At 33.6% G+C, this 14,678-nt stretch overlaps 1 protein-coding gene across 2 annotated transcripts in view; it reads right to left on the bottom strand.

Moving 5' to 3' along the window:
- Fign (Fidgetin) overlaps positions 1-14,678 on the bottom strand; it is a 39,633-nt gene that overhangs the window by 11,323 nt on the left and 13,632 nt on the right. The window contains exon 8 of one of the 2 annotated variants that reach the window (XM_073968816.1): positions 2,591-2,700. The exons of the other annotated variant lie outside the window; for it this stretch is intronic. Within the exon in view, the coding sequence (XP_073824917.1) occupies positions 2,686-2,700 (15 nt within the window). The 3' untranslated portion in view covers positions 2,591-2,685. Of the gene's footprint in view, positions 1-2,590; positions 2,701-14,678 lie in introns of those variants that run through there. 2 annotated transcript variants of the gene reach the window in all.

Genomic DNA, 14,678 nt, shown 5'->3' with positions numbered 1-14,678 from the left:
TACCTTGATATTTCATTCGATACTTCTTTCCTGGTGTTGCGATCGATGAGGTTTGAACGAAAGCGTTGAAGATATCTTCTTCCGCATCATTTCCCTCAATACCGCCCAAATTACGGTCGTTTGGAATGTTTTCGTACAACTCTGCCATCAGTTTGCATTTGTCATGAGTTTTTTGTACCTCAATTTGATCGAAGTATAGGAGTTTATTTGCAGGAGCAAACAGAAATAGACCCACCTTGTGAATATCAAAAATGTTTGGAGATATCACAGTCTGGATGAGATGTACAAGTTTATCTTTAAATTTTTGGATGATTTCTGCTATTTGTTGCACATATTTTTTAGTTTGTGGATCTAAGGAATTACGCAGTGCAGAGTAGGATAATTATCAGCCTCCAACATTCTTGACGACTCTTCGAAGCCGATAATATAATTTTAAGACGCCGATAATATAATTTATTGCACCCAAATTAATATTCGAAATTCTTCGGTTTTCTCCTTTCTCCTGAAGAATCAGAGATATATCAGACCAGTTTTGTTTAATGGATTCTAAAAGGAAATATACAGTATTCCATCGTGTAGGTTAAAAACTTTTAAGCGTAGTTTTAAGAGAACTATTAAGACCAGATTTCTTAAAATATTTCAACAGCTTAGAGCAAATTTCAGAAATTGATTTGGCTTCCTCCACATTAGCAACTGCTTTCACGACCACATTCAAGAGATGATTTATGCAGAAAATGTGTTTATCGTTTCCGAATGCGGTCTTCATATTTGAGGCGCTCAGCGCCAAAACGGCCTAACCCACATGCCCAAAAAAATCAAACTGACTGTGAAGATTTAACTGAAACCTGTTGAAATAAATTCTAAAAAAATTCCATATTGCATTATTTTAGAAGGTAGTATTACCTAGTGTTATTCATTGCAATATGAATTTTTTTAGTAGTTATGGAAAAAGTTTGTGGTTAGATCTTTATAGTCTGTTTGATTTTTTGGGCATGTGGGTTAGGCCGTTTTGGCGCTGAGCGCCTCATTTGAACCTCTATCAGTAACGACCTGCACAAGTTGGTTGAATTCACATCCGAAGTCAAATAAAATCTTTTCCATTTTAGATCTTATGTTACTGCCAAAAATTTAAAATAGAAAAAATATACTTTAAAATGAAAAAAATATAAATATATAATAATTACCTGTATTTTTTTCATTATCCATTTCCTTCATAGCCAGAGTTGCATTGACGAGTATATAATGAACAGTAGCACCAATGTACATATCGTCGGTGTCACGCTTAAGTGTTCCATACGCCATTTTTGAGATTTTGAGATAAAGGTACCTTACAAGGTTTAGAACCATGCTTTTTCACATTTTTGGTCGGTTTTTCTCTATCTCTTATAGTTTCTGAGATATTCAGACGCCAATATGTTCCATATCCGCTTTGTGACCCAAAAAATCTTGTTGTTTTGTTCCATATCCATAAAGCCTGGCGTATGGAACAAAAGAACTTTGAAATGTTTAGTTCCATATCCATGTCGTTTGGCGTATGGAACAAAAAGAGACAAAAACGTATTGTTCCGCACCGAAAATGATGGCGTTTGGAACAAAAAATTGCCCATTTTTGCCAAGGTGCGAATAATGTGGCGTATAGAACAAATTGTTTTAAAGGACTTGGTTTAAAAACTGAAGAATAATAGTTTCTAAATCCAAATATTTTTGAATATTGTATTGTTATATCAAAACGAAAAATTATCAATCGTTTAAACAAAAAATCCCTAGTTTAAAGACAACATTTTGATGTAAGTCCACAAAAATATACGCAAAAACGTTCATTAGACTTGAGGCTAGTGTGGACACCGACTGCAAAAATGGTATTATAAGAAAAACGCGTTTAAATGTTTTATGTTACCCTAGAAATGCAAAAAATCAATCCGTTTTGTCAGATCGAATTTGTATCCCTTAAATAAATGTTAACGAAACCTATAAGAATGGTCCTTATTGGATTTATATGAGAAAAATAAATGTTCCATTTAAAGTCCTGGTTTTTCAACTCCACAGTATCACTTCATATAAGGGAGGTGGAACACGATTGATAAAAAGTGTTTTGGTTGAAATGTGACAAAACGTGTTCCATGTGACACAAACTGCCAAAAACATGAAAAAAAGATTCCATGAAACAATTCAGCAACTTTTTACAATTATAAAAATTGACCATAACTTCTGGACTATCACAGAAATCTGACTAAAATAAACTACTGATATATTCTATGAGTTTAGTCAAGTAGAACTGAGCTCTTAAAGTATTGGATTATTGCACCTTTTTTATCCTGTATGGCCTTAAACATTAACTTGAGTTTTTCTCGAATCAGGCAAATGGCGTATGGAACACTTAAGCATGACACCGACGATATATTGTCTTTAAAAAAATTGTCCTTCCACAGGTCGCAGGTTATGGCAATTCCATTATTTTTGGCTGTCACCCAGCAAAAGGTTTGCAGTTTAATCACTACAAGTGTACAGTGCAAGTGCCGTTGGAGTACATCTTTTTATATGAAATCACTTACGAATTTTACAAGAGAGCGCGCAGCTAGGATGCACACAATTTTCGATCCAATTCACAGCTTTTGATGTAGTGTTTTGGATTGCACTCTTCGGATTGTGTTTTTAATCAATATGAAGATGCAGTAAAAATGCAAGCTATTGCGAAATATCCTAGAATAAAAAAATCCTTTTTTATTTGTTTAAACCAGAATATTAAGAACTTTATTACATTAGCACAAATTATTAATAGACATCATTAAATTTAATCACAACTTAATCTACTTCCTCCTACTCTGCATTTTATACAACCCCAACTGAATGTGCTTCATCTTCCAAAAGTTTTTTGATGTTGCCTTTGCCGACCAACTGTTTTTTTCTGTAGAGATCTCTAAGGCAACTGCTTATAAAATGTATCGAACGGAGTGCATTTTTCATAACTCTGTTGGACTACATCGACAGATGCTGTGAAATCATAACTCCAATTGCACAACTTCCAAATTTTTTTGCTGGGCATTAGTTCATTCTTTAAGATGTCATGATGATCTTCATACAGAGAGACAATATTTCCAGAAACTGTAGTTGAATTAGGGAGTAGCTTCTTTATATCAATATTTTGACTATATATGTGACCGGTTTGTAACAGCAATTCAATAAAATTGTGTAGACCTTGGTCATTTACGATACTGGTAACAATCCAAAGCACCACTAATTCTAAGCATTTCTTCTTTAGTTCATTAGCTGGGTCAACTTTAATATTATCGGATACATTGTCCTTTTTATATTTCTTACAGCAATTATGCCTCAATAAATTTGATGTACACTTGTTATTGCACTTGTATACGTTTTAAAATCTGCTGCAAACCACTGTATCTTTTAAAACGATTCCATTTTCATCTTTTATGTCCATAAATATAATAAAAACTTAACTTCTTGACACACTTTTTACTGTCGTATATTCTCCACATTTTATTTTATATAACTGAAATTTTCCATATTGAAACTACAAGTACGAAACCTTTTAACTAAAACACTTATACACGATCGAAAAACTGAAATTTGCAAAAATGCACATTTTCAAATTGGCAAATAATGAAAACGGGAAAGATTTACCTGATTTTATGACAAAACAAGTAAGAAAAGTCTATAGTCGGACGGAACCAAAAAGTTATCTAGCATGACAAAGACATTTTTGTAGCAGGAAAGGAAAATTTAGTTCACACAAACTAAAATGTAATGAAACTCACTTATTTAGTACTACTACTTCCGTTGTTTAACCGCTACGTTATTGAAATTTTTACCAATTTCACACAACAGTTTCAGTCCATTTAACCCGCTAAGTATTATCTGATCTTCGCGTTGGTTTGTACGCTTCTTCTTCATCATAAATACAAACTTTGTTTAAAATTTTTCGGGTTATTATTTTGACATACAGAGCCGCTACAAAATTGGTTAAAATTTTGTTTTTGGTCCATTTCATCCCTTGAACATTTCACGATCATCGCCAAAAAACCAATCATTTCTATTCTGGCCCGAACCCAATCTCCTTAAAAAATTCGTTACAATCGGTCCATAATTGCGGCCTTAAGCTTGTTTACAATTTTTAATGGACGTACACACATCGCTAAATCGCTTTATCTCGTCGAGATAAAGGGGTCTAGGACGAATATGTAGCATGGGAAAAAAATGTGGTTCGCTACACAGAACCCATTATATATTAGGCAGTAGGCCCGTTATCTAGCAAACACTTTATTGCAATTTACATCAGGGGAAAGGTCAGTAGTTTTTTTCCATATGTAGGCTACTTTGCGAAATATATACATATGTCCTCAAGGAATTAAAATATCGACCAAAAATAAAATTTTTATATTTTTTATACAAAAGTAATGGTCCATTTCACCCGCTAAAGAATATCAGATCATCATTCAAAGTTGTAGGCATCTTTTTCGACTATTGATGTAAAATTGCGATTTCTAGCGAGTTTATTATTACGATACAAATAAATAACTGAATATATTGAGCTGTAACTCTGTTATCTGATCATGCACACCAACATAATTGCCATCAATTGAAAGGTCAAGCGTTCCATTTTCAAGTATATCTCACTTATCCGGAATGTCACTTCCAGGAATTAAGATATAAGCTGTATATTAAAAATTTTCACAATTTTCACACAAAAGTTTTGGTTCATTTAACCCTCTAAATATTATCCGATCGCCATCTCAAATTGCAAGCTTCTCCTTTGTGATATACTCTTACCTTATTTAAAATTACGCGTTGATCGGACTATTATTGAGACCTACAGAGCCGCTAGAAAATTGGATAAATATTATGTTTTTGGTCCATTTCACCCGCTAAATATTTCACGATCATCACCAATAAGAATAGGGATCTATTCTGATCTTAACCCGACCTCCATACAAAATTTCGTGACGATCGGTCCATAATTGCGGCCTGGAGCGTGTTTACAATTTATAATGGACAGACGGACGGACACACATCTCAAAATCGCTTTATCTCGTCGAGGTATACCACATTGGGGGTCTAGGACGAATATTTCGCGGTGTTACCATAGCTGCCAGATTTGACGATTTATCGTCATTTTGACGATTTTTTCGTCAAAAATTGATAAATGACGATTTGACGATTTTTACCCAAAAAATGACGATTTTTGGTTATTTTGCTAATTAAGTCATAATTAATTTTGTAAAATACGACTTCTAAAAACTGCTTAAAGTTTCTTAGTTGATTTTAATAATTAATTCTTAGACATTAATTAAATATTTATGTGTATACACAAAGGAATTGTTAACGGAAAACAAAACAGGATTCAAGTGAAACAAGCAAAATATACAATTGCTAGTCTTCAGAGCCTGCAAAAATCTATTTTTTTATTTTTTGGAAAATTTATGAAGGAAAATTGGTAAAAATTTCAATAATAGTAGACTCTTGCAAGTTCTGGAACAGAGCAATTAACTGAAAGTTTTAAAATTTAAAATAATGGAAACGGATTTATTTCGCTTTTGGAATGCAATATTCCGTTTGAAACGTGGTGATGTCTCATATGTCTCATATTTTCAATGGCCAAATAATAACTACTTACTTGGCGCGACAGGCCCTTGTTAAAATAAAGGGTTAGTAAGGGGTTTTGTAAGTGGTATCTTTGCTGGGAGGTAATGATAGGTATTACCTCATTCGTCAGCAAATGTTGAATGTGTTCTCAGCCAAGTAAATCTTAATAAAATAAAATCTCAAAATTCTCCTCATAATGATTCAATGGAGTGTATACTTTATACCAAAGATGATTTAAAACTTAACAAAATATATTGTTATGACATATTAATAAAGCCCGATCTCTTAAAGATGAATCGTCTTAGTGAAACAGGCTATTAATGACAAAATGTTTATTCACATTCTTATTTATCAAATAAATCGCTTCAATTTACTGATTGAAGTAAAAACATGTTTAATAACTTGAATATCCATTTTATGTTTCTTTTAATAAGAAATATATTAAAAGATATATAAAAGTGCGTATTTTAATGTTTGACGATTTTTTGACGATTTTATAAAACAGATTTGACGATTTCTAAAAAAAAAATCGTCATTTTGACGATTTTCCATAAAAATAATCTGGCAGCCCTGGGTGTTACATGAATTTTTACCAAAACAAACTTATAATTCCCTTTTCCACATTGTGGTATAGGGTATAAATATTGAATGACACCTTAAAAGTGGTATTTCCCGAAGTCTTTTCATAATTTCTACACGAAATACATTAAATACATTACCTGTATTTATGACAATTGGATTTCCCTACGCGTTATTGAATCACAATGGTAATTTTTTCTTCCAAATATTTTCGGTTCCATACATTTTTATTACTAATTCAATTTAATTTATAATATTTTAAAGCCATATGTACACTGCAGCAACATACATACACAGTCTTACATAAGTATACGTACGCCCCATAAATCTCGGGTTTTAGAAAAAGTAATAATATTTATGAAATTCCAAGTACACAGGTTTATTTCGTCTCACTAATAAACAATATTTAATACAACAAAAGTATATTCCATAATATAAATAACGGTAAATTTTACAAAAACCAAAAAATTAAACTTACAAAAGTATACATACGCCCCAAGGAATATGAGTATTATCGTACAATTTATGGAATTAGCAGCAAAATTTATACATTTTATTGTTTTGGCGAATGTGTCTGGGTGTCCGAGATATATTTTAGAGAAAAAAAAAATAGTTTTTGGGTTTAAATGCCGTTATTTAATGCCAAACTTCTTGTATAGCTCGTTAAAGCGGACCCTTGCCGATTTCTTTCCGTTTTAGGTATTTGAGTATACAAAAGCCACAATATTAGTGTCAGATTATAGATTTTGTTATCATAGAACGCTTTTTAGTTGACCTTGTGCATAACACACCTTCCTGGGTGTCGATAAATTCACATTTTTCCTGGGATATCTCAGGAAGTTAATAGATTCCTCGGAATTCTTGGCTCAAATTACATACAGAAGACCTTGAATTGTGTTTTAATATGGTGTTATATAATCCTTGGACACCAATTGAATCAGAAATGTGAAATATTCTGTTAAAAACCTGCTCCCAGAGCATCAAAATATAATCACTACCAAAAAGCATGAAATTTACACTGTGAACAACGTAGTTTTCGTATTATGACCATTACCGTCAATATAAGGTCGGAAAGTTTCGAATAATTGTACATTTCTGATTCAATTGGTGTCCAAGGATTATATAACACCATATTAAAACACAATTCAAGGTCTTCTGTATGTAATTGGAGCCAAGAATTCCGAGGAATCTATTAACTTCCTGAGATATCCCAGGAAAAATGTGAATTTATCGACACCCAGGAAGGTGTGTTATGCACAAAGTCAACTAAAAAGCTTTCTAGGATATCAAAATCTATAATCTGACACTAATATTGTGGCTTTTGTATACTCAAATACCTAAAACGGAAAGAAATCGGCAAGGGTCCGCTTTAACGAGCTATACAAGAAGTTTGGCATTAAATAACGGCATTTAAACCCAAAAACTATTTTTTTTTCTCTAAAATATATCTCGGACACCCAGACACATTCGCCAAAACAATAAAATGTACACATTTTGCTGCTAATTCCATAAATTGTACGATAATACTCATACATATTTCCTTGGGGCGTATGTATACTTTTGTAAGTATCATTTTTTGGTTTTTGTAAAATATACCGTTATTTATATTATGGAATATACTTTTGTTGTATTAAATATTGTTTATTAGTGAGACGAAATAAATCTGTGTACTTGGAATTTCATAAATATCATTACTTTTTCTAAAACCCGAGATTTATGGGGCGTACGTATACTTATTTGCATGGTGTTCTCCAAAAAGGCAAGAAGTCTACGATAGCATAAAACCATGTCATCCACACAGGTAGCTGTCGTTTGTGTGCGTGTGTGCTGAAAGTGCGGAAGTGTGTGCTGCTGTTGCGAAGATACACACCCTGTAGGAAGCATGGGGACATGTGTAGACATGTCACCACTTTGTCTGCTATTATGGTGACAAAGTCAACACTTTGTCAACAGGTTGTCAACAATTGATACTTTTACCTTAATAAGAAGAAGCATTGTTTATAGTGAAAACTGATATCCCAACTAAGCATTTTATTTTTTCTTCATTTTCTTAATTGTTTGGCATAAAATAATGTGTTTTTGTGAAAAATCAATAAAATATATAATTTTAATAACAAACAAGTATGAGCAAAGGAAATTAATAAAGGAAAATAACAGACAAGTGAAAAAATAGACAATTCTATATCAAAATGCAGGTTCTGAGGCGGCTGACAACATTTGTGGTGAAACTTCGACTATAAGACATTTTATGGAATCTTTAGAGAAGATGCCGAATATTGTCCCGTCTCGCTGGAAATGATGAACGCAACTTACATCTGATATTTGGACACGGCATAATAATGAGTTAGAATGTTGAAGGGTTATTTGGCAAAAATTGATTGCGAGATCGTCTTATAAAACACACTATATAGCCTTTTAGTCTATAAAAAGTTTCAAATAGGCCAAAAACACTTAATAGTGAACAATTTGGTACCAATGTCTCCATATGACCCTTTATGTACTATTGACTCACTACCTCCAATGTCTCTATTGACTCACTACTTCCAATGTCTCTACTGACTTACTACCTCCAATGTCTATACTGACTCACTACCTCCAATGTCAACACATGGTTCCTCAGGAACTACTGACTTACTATTGACATACTAGTTCCATTGTCAGTACTGACTTTCGAATGACACGTTCATACAAAATGTCTATAGGAAATTACATGAGTTGTCTACAGTTTGTCAGTAGTACTGTTGACAATGTCAGTAGTAAGTCAGTATAGATTCACTATTGACATTTCCTACAGGGCAGTCTTACATCTTCGCAACAGCAGCACACACTTCCGCACTTTCAGCACACACGCACACAAACGACAGCTACCTGTGTGGATGACATGGTTTTATGCTATCGTAGACTTCTTGCCTTTTTGGAGAACATCATGCAAATCTTCATGTCTTGCCATGTCATGGCCAAACGTTAAGCAGTGACACACAAGAATTGAAGTGGGTACTGTTGTCGTGTGTCAATGTTTTTCAAATCCTCAGCACATGATTGACATAACAAAGTCTGTATGTTGAATAAAACACAATTCATTCAATGTCACATTTGCTAGCCTTTATAATATAACTGGCACAGTCGGTAGGATTACCAGTTCGTTGGGAATCCGTGAAACAATCCTACGAAATAATGAAGATCCTTCTAAAAAGGATATGTCCTCCGAAAATATTTTTAAAACCCCTAATTATAAAATAGACATTTTTAATATTAAACCAAAAAGTTAACGAACACAGATAGAATGAATCTAGCAAATCAATAGGGCTATATAGCCCAAAAAAATAGTTAACAATAATATCGATTTAGTTAAAACAAAAAAAAAAAACATTGTTCCACAACATCCCATACGGGATAAGGGAGACTTCTCTCATATCAATGAGTGCACCCCGATTCATATTTAGCTCAATGACATGGGACCTACTGTTTATCGCCGAGTCCGAACGGCGTGTCATAAGACACCACTTGTGGAGAAGTTTTTCAAGGCTGAAATACTCACGAAATGTCGCCAACATTACTGAGGGGTATTTTGCCACCGTTGAAAAAATGTTTGATGTTGCCTGGCCGGGGAATCGAACCACCGACCTTCTGCGTGCAAGGCGGGCGTGCATACCATTGCACCACGGTGGCACCCAATCGATTTAGTTAAATAAATAAATTATAAAAGCCGAACGGCGACATGTAGATTAGATGAAATTAAAAGTAAAAACAGTTTATAAAAGTTGGGTAAAACTATAACAGATCTAAAGCTTTACAGGATATTGATGTAGTATTTGCACATAAAGTAAGATTAGATAACAACTGATATTCTAAGTCTGTGATAAAAATCTGAATAGTGCCATTTTAAACTGTGTAGCATTGCCTAGAAGTTGGTTGTTCGGTGGTAGCTGGTTCCAAAGTTTTACTGAGTAGATGAAGAAGTGCTATTCAGATGTCTTTGCCCGATGATGTGGTATGATCAGTTTTTTTCCTCTGCGGGATTGTAAGAATTGCAGGTTGTTGAAAAGATATCTCGGTTCCATCGAATATATAACTTTGTGAAGAAAACTTAGTACTATGATTTTTAAGAGATGGTCAAACGTCACTCCATATAACTTATTTGAATATGAGGATATGCCATCCTGACATTTCAGGCAGTAATTGTATCTGATGATAGCGTTGTATGTGACATTTAGTCGATCTTGACTCTTTTTGTCACACGATGCAAAAAGTTCACATCCATAAAGCAATTGAGGAACAAGGTATGTTTTTGTAGCAGTGTTCGGATGTGCACAGGTGTAGAAAGTTGACTTGCATATAGAGATCTAAGCATTCCAAAAGCTTTGCCAGTAGTATTTTGAATGTGAATGTGCCACTTAAGGTTGTCGTTGAAAAATACTCCAAGATTTTTAGCTTCCTTAACTATATTTATTTTCTGATTAGTCCCAATTTACATTAGGCGAGTTTACTTGCGGCAATTGTCAGTTTGTAGGTGAGAGAGGGTGCTGAGAGCCAAAGGGTTACCATATGCCTCACGTCTCTCTCCTACAAAAATGACAATTGCAGCAAGTAAACTCGCCTAATGTAAATTGGGACTTATTCAGAATAATATTACAATGTATTTGGGACTGGTTGCCTTTAGACTTCCTTAGTCCAGGGCCACACTAGAATAATTTCACTGAAATGTTAACATGAAATTATGAGTCTCTAGATTGAGTTCCATAGCAGAGTAAAATCATGAAATTGCTGTAATGGGGAATTCGGCCTAAGAACGCCTAATTTCATGAAATTTTTTAATGAAATTTGCTCTAGTGTGGACCGGGACTTAGTATTAAGCATTTAGTCTTTGTGGGGTTTAAAAATAAGTAATTTTTTGTGGCTCAATCAAAGACATTTTGATGGTCCTCATTCAAAAGAACAATGTTTGATTGGGTGTTAGTTTTCCGACTACTTAAGTATAGTATATAAGTATAATAATATATAATATACAAATAAATAATGATATATAAATATATTATATAATAATATACAAATATATAATGATATATAAATATATTATATAATAATATACAAATATATAATGATATATAAATATATTATATAATAATATACAAATATATAATGGAAATAATGTCAAAAACGAAAAATATAAAAGGAATTGCCTGAGAATTGCCGGTACGAGCAAGTTTTTTCCACTTCCATACCCCTTACGTGTCTCCCCAACAAACTGAGACTTGCCGCAAGTAAACTTGCCTTATGTAAATTGGGACTAATGTTGAACAAGCACAGAGGATGTGCATGAATATTGTCAAATCAAAGTTAAATGGAAAAGATAGAAGGACAATGGAAGTTCATCTCAATTTGACCCTGTGGACCGACATCAAAACAATGTTAAGCAGCAACTTTGGTGGCTTTGCCACAGTGGATCAGTTATACCAAGAATTAAGCGGAGCTCAGTATAAAGGAGACACTATTGATTTTTATAACAATAGTTGTGTCTTTTACTTTTTCAGTAATAATTATTCAGTAACTTCTTTTCAGAGAGTAAGAGAGATTTTACTCTTTGATACGAAAATAGAGAAAAAAGTAAAAAGACAGTATTTAGTAAACTTTAGCAAGATAACACTTGATAACCAAAACAAAAACATTGGCGCCAATGCATGAATGAAAAACTAATTCCAATGCAGTGAAAAAGTTCTTTAATTTTAAGCAAAATAAATAAAAAATATTTAATATGAATCGTAATATTAATAGTATTTTTCCACAAAAATAAGGTAAACATTGAACAGCTGATCATTAGCAGATGATTAAAAAACAGCTGATCGAACTTGCTAAATGTTGCTGGGAAAACATTTTTCAGCAACTTTTAGCAATTTCTGAGCGAACAACTGTCAAAATTGTTCTCTCACTTCGCTCTCTTTTACTGAACTTTTGTGTAAAAAGACAGCATTTAGTAACATTTCGTAATAATTGTTACAAATTATCACGTAAAAAGACACAGCTAATATCGAACACAAATTGGCCATTCTTAACCAAAAATGTGGCCAAGAAAACCGATTGGGATGAAATGGATAGAAATATCCAAACTGGATTGAAGACATTTGTAACACGTCTTCCATAACATATGAGAACAGTGCTATGTGCGTTGAAGCCATCAGCTATGGAAGAGGCTTTGCATGAACTAAGTTCAGCAGGGTTCCTAAATAATGAAAAGAAACAGAATAAGCCGAAAACAATGCAGCCACAATTCCAACAACAGCAACAACAACATTGGCAACCAAAAGTGAAGCAACCACAATTCCAGCAGCAGCAACAACAATTCAAACAACATAGACGACAGCAACCTTACAAGCCTCAGCAACAACCACCAGCAGGATATCAGCAGAAATATGAATCGATAGAAGTTGATGCTTCCCAACAATCCAAAAGGCTTAGCTAGTGGTATGGACTTAGCTAGTGGTATGAATAATGTAGACACAACTGATGAAGTGTATCAAGATAACGTGTATCAAGACAATGGTGAATACTGTCAGGGAAATCAATACAACCCAGAATATGAATATTATAATAATGAAAGTGATCAAGGAAGAGCGGAAATTTTTCGGTTAGTTCCTTACAAGGAGCCACCGGACTTCCCTATATCATCCTCAGAGGAAGACAAGGTTGTTAATTGACACAGGTTCCACAGAAAATTTAATAATTAAAAATCATTGTCCACCACAATATATAACAAAATCATACACATTAAAACCGCAGCAGGCGTCATTACGGTTGACCACAATGCACACATTGCAAAAACGCCATTCAATTTCGGTTAAATTCGGATACAACTTTTAGGATATACACTTTTCATAAATTTTTCGATGGAATATTAGGGAATCATACACTAAAGGAAAATTGCGCTATAATCAATTATGGTAAAAAAGAGATAAGCATTAATGGGAAAATGTTCAAAATATATTATGAAAGAGATTCTGGGGATGAAGACTTTTCAGCTCAAAAATTGCCAGAACTCCATCATATTGACATATTCGGTATTACAGACAGACCATCTTAACGCAGAAGAAAAATCGGAGCTCCAAAGATTAATAAATAAATACGAAAATGCTTTTTACCATCCAGGAGATGACCTCACTTTCACCAGTGAGATAATGCACAAAATAGAAACAGGAGACCATGGTCCTGTGTACACCAAATCATACAGTGGAAGTAGATCGACATATGAATGAAATGCTAGAGCAGGGAATAATAAAGCATAGCTCTTCTCCATATAATTCTCCCATTTGGGTAGTATCTAAGAAAGAAGACAAAGTAGGGAATAAGGAGTGGAGAATAGTTATAGATTACAGAAAATTGAATGCAATTACTGAAGATGATAGATATCCCATATCAGTAATTGACGAAATCTTGGACTAATTAGATCAAGGGAATTTATCAAAGGGATTTTATCAAATTGAGGTAGATCCAACAGATAGGGACGGCATTTTCTGCAGCAAATGGACATTTTGAATTTATAATAATGCCATTCGGTCTGAAAAATGCTCCGGCGACTTTCCAGCGAATGATGAACAACGTGCTCAGGGAACATATCAACAGGATATGTGTAGTATATATAGATAATATACTGGTATATTCAACCTCACTACAAGAGCATATGGAAAATTTGGGTAAGTTTGAAAACTTTAGAAGATGCTAATTGTTCACGTAAGAATCTGCACGCACGAGAGGTATTCTCTTTGATCTAAATAGCGTACTTTGTGTGCTCTCTCCGCATACTTTCCTTTCTATTTTCTTTCAATAATAAACACTTGTTAACTAAGCATCAACCAGTACTGTTGTAATAAAGAACCATTATTGTTCTTACTCCAAACCTCTAATACATCGCATTTTCTTTGCTTTTTTCCATTTTCATTATTCCTTGGTGGATGAATCTTGAGGAAAGTATTTCCACTATTGAAATATTTTCGAGGCTCACGGCAAGAAACCAACCGCCCTTCTTTCTGAGATTTCATTAAATTCATTCAATTTCATCTGCTTTGTATGACCAATTCCCTAAAGTAAAACAATAGTGCTGAAAAGAAGTGATATTCAATTCCAAAGTTCAAGTGCGTTTTGCCGTCGGCAGTTTGATATTAATTGTTATTTCGCGCACAGTGTTCTAAATCCTACTTCCTAATTTCTCCATATAGTTCATTCGTTTACGCGTAATTAAATTCTAATAATTTAATTATTCATTCAATCTCCAATTAACATTTTCATTTTAATTGGTCCGAAGATTATTATTCTTTTCTACTGAACCAATAATTTTATTATACATATTTCCTTTCTGTTTTTCCTTTTATTTTAGTGCAATTCAAATATTCAATTTATTTTTTCGACGCTCGACAGTGTGTTTTTGCTGCATAACATTTCTTCAGTCCACTTTGTCGCGAGAACATTTCGTTTGCATATTGCATTAGGTGTGTTCGTTTACTCAACAATTT

Source organism: Musca autumnalis, unplaced genomic scaffold (genome assembly GCF_047663935.1).
Source record: "Musca autumnalis isolate F117 unplaced genomic scaffold, ASM4766393v1 scaffold_2, whole genome shotgun sequence".
Taxonomy (NCBI): Eukaryota; Metazoa; Arthropoda; class Insecta; order Diptera; family Muscidae; genus Musca; species Musca autumnalis.
The sequence above is the reverse complement of the archived record's forward strand: the minus strand, read 5'-3'. Positions and strand labels throughout refer to the sequence as shown.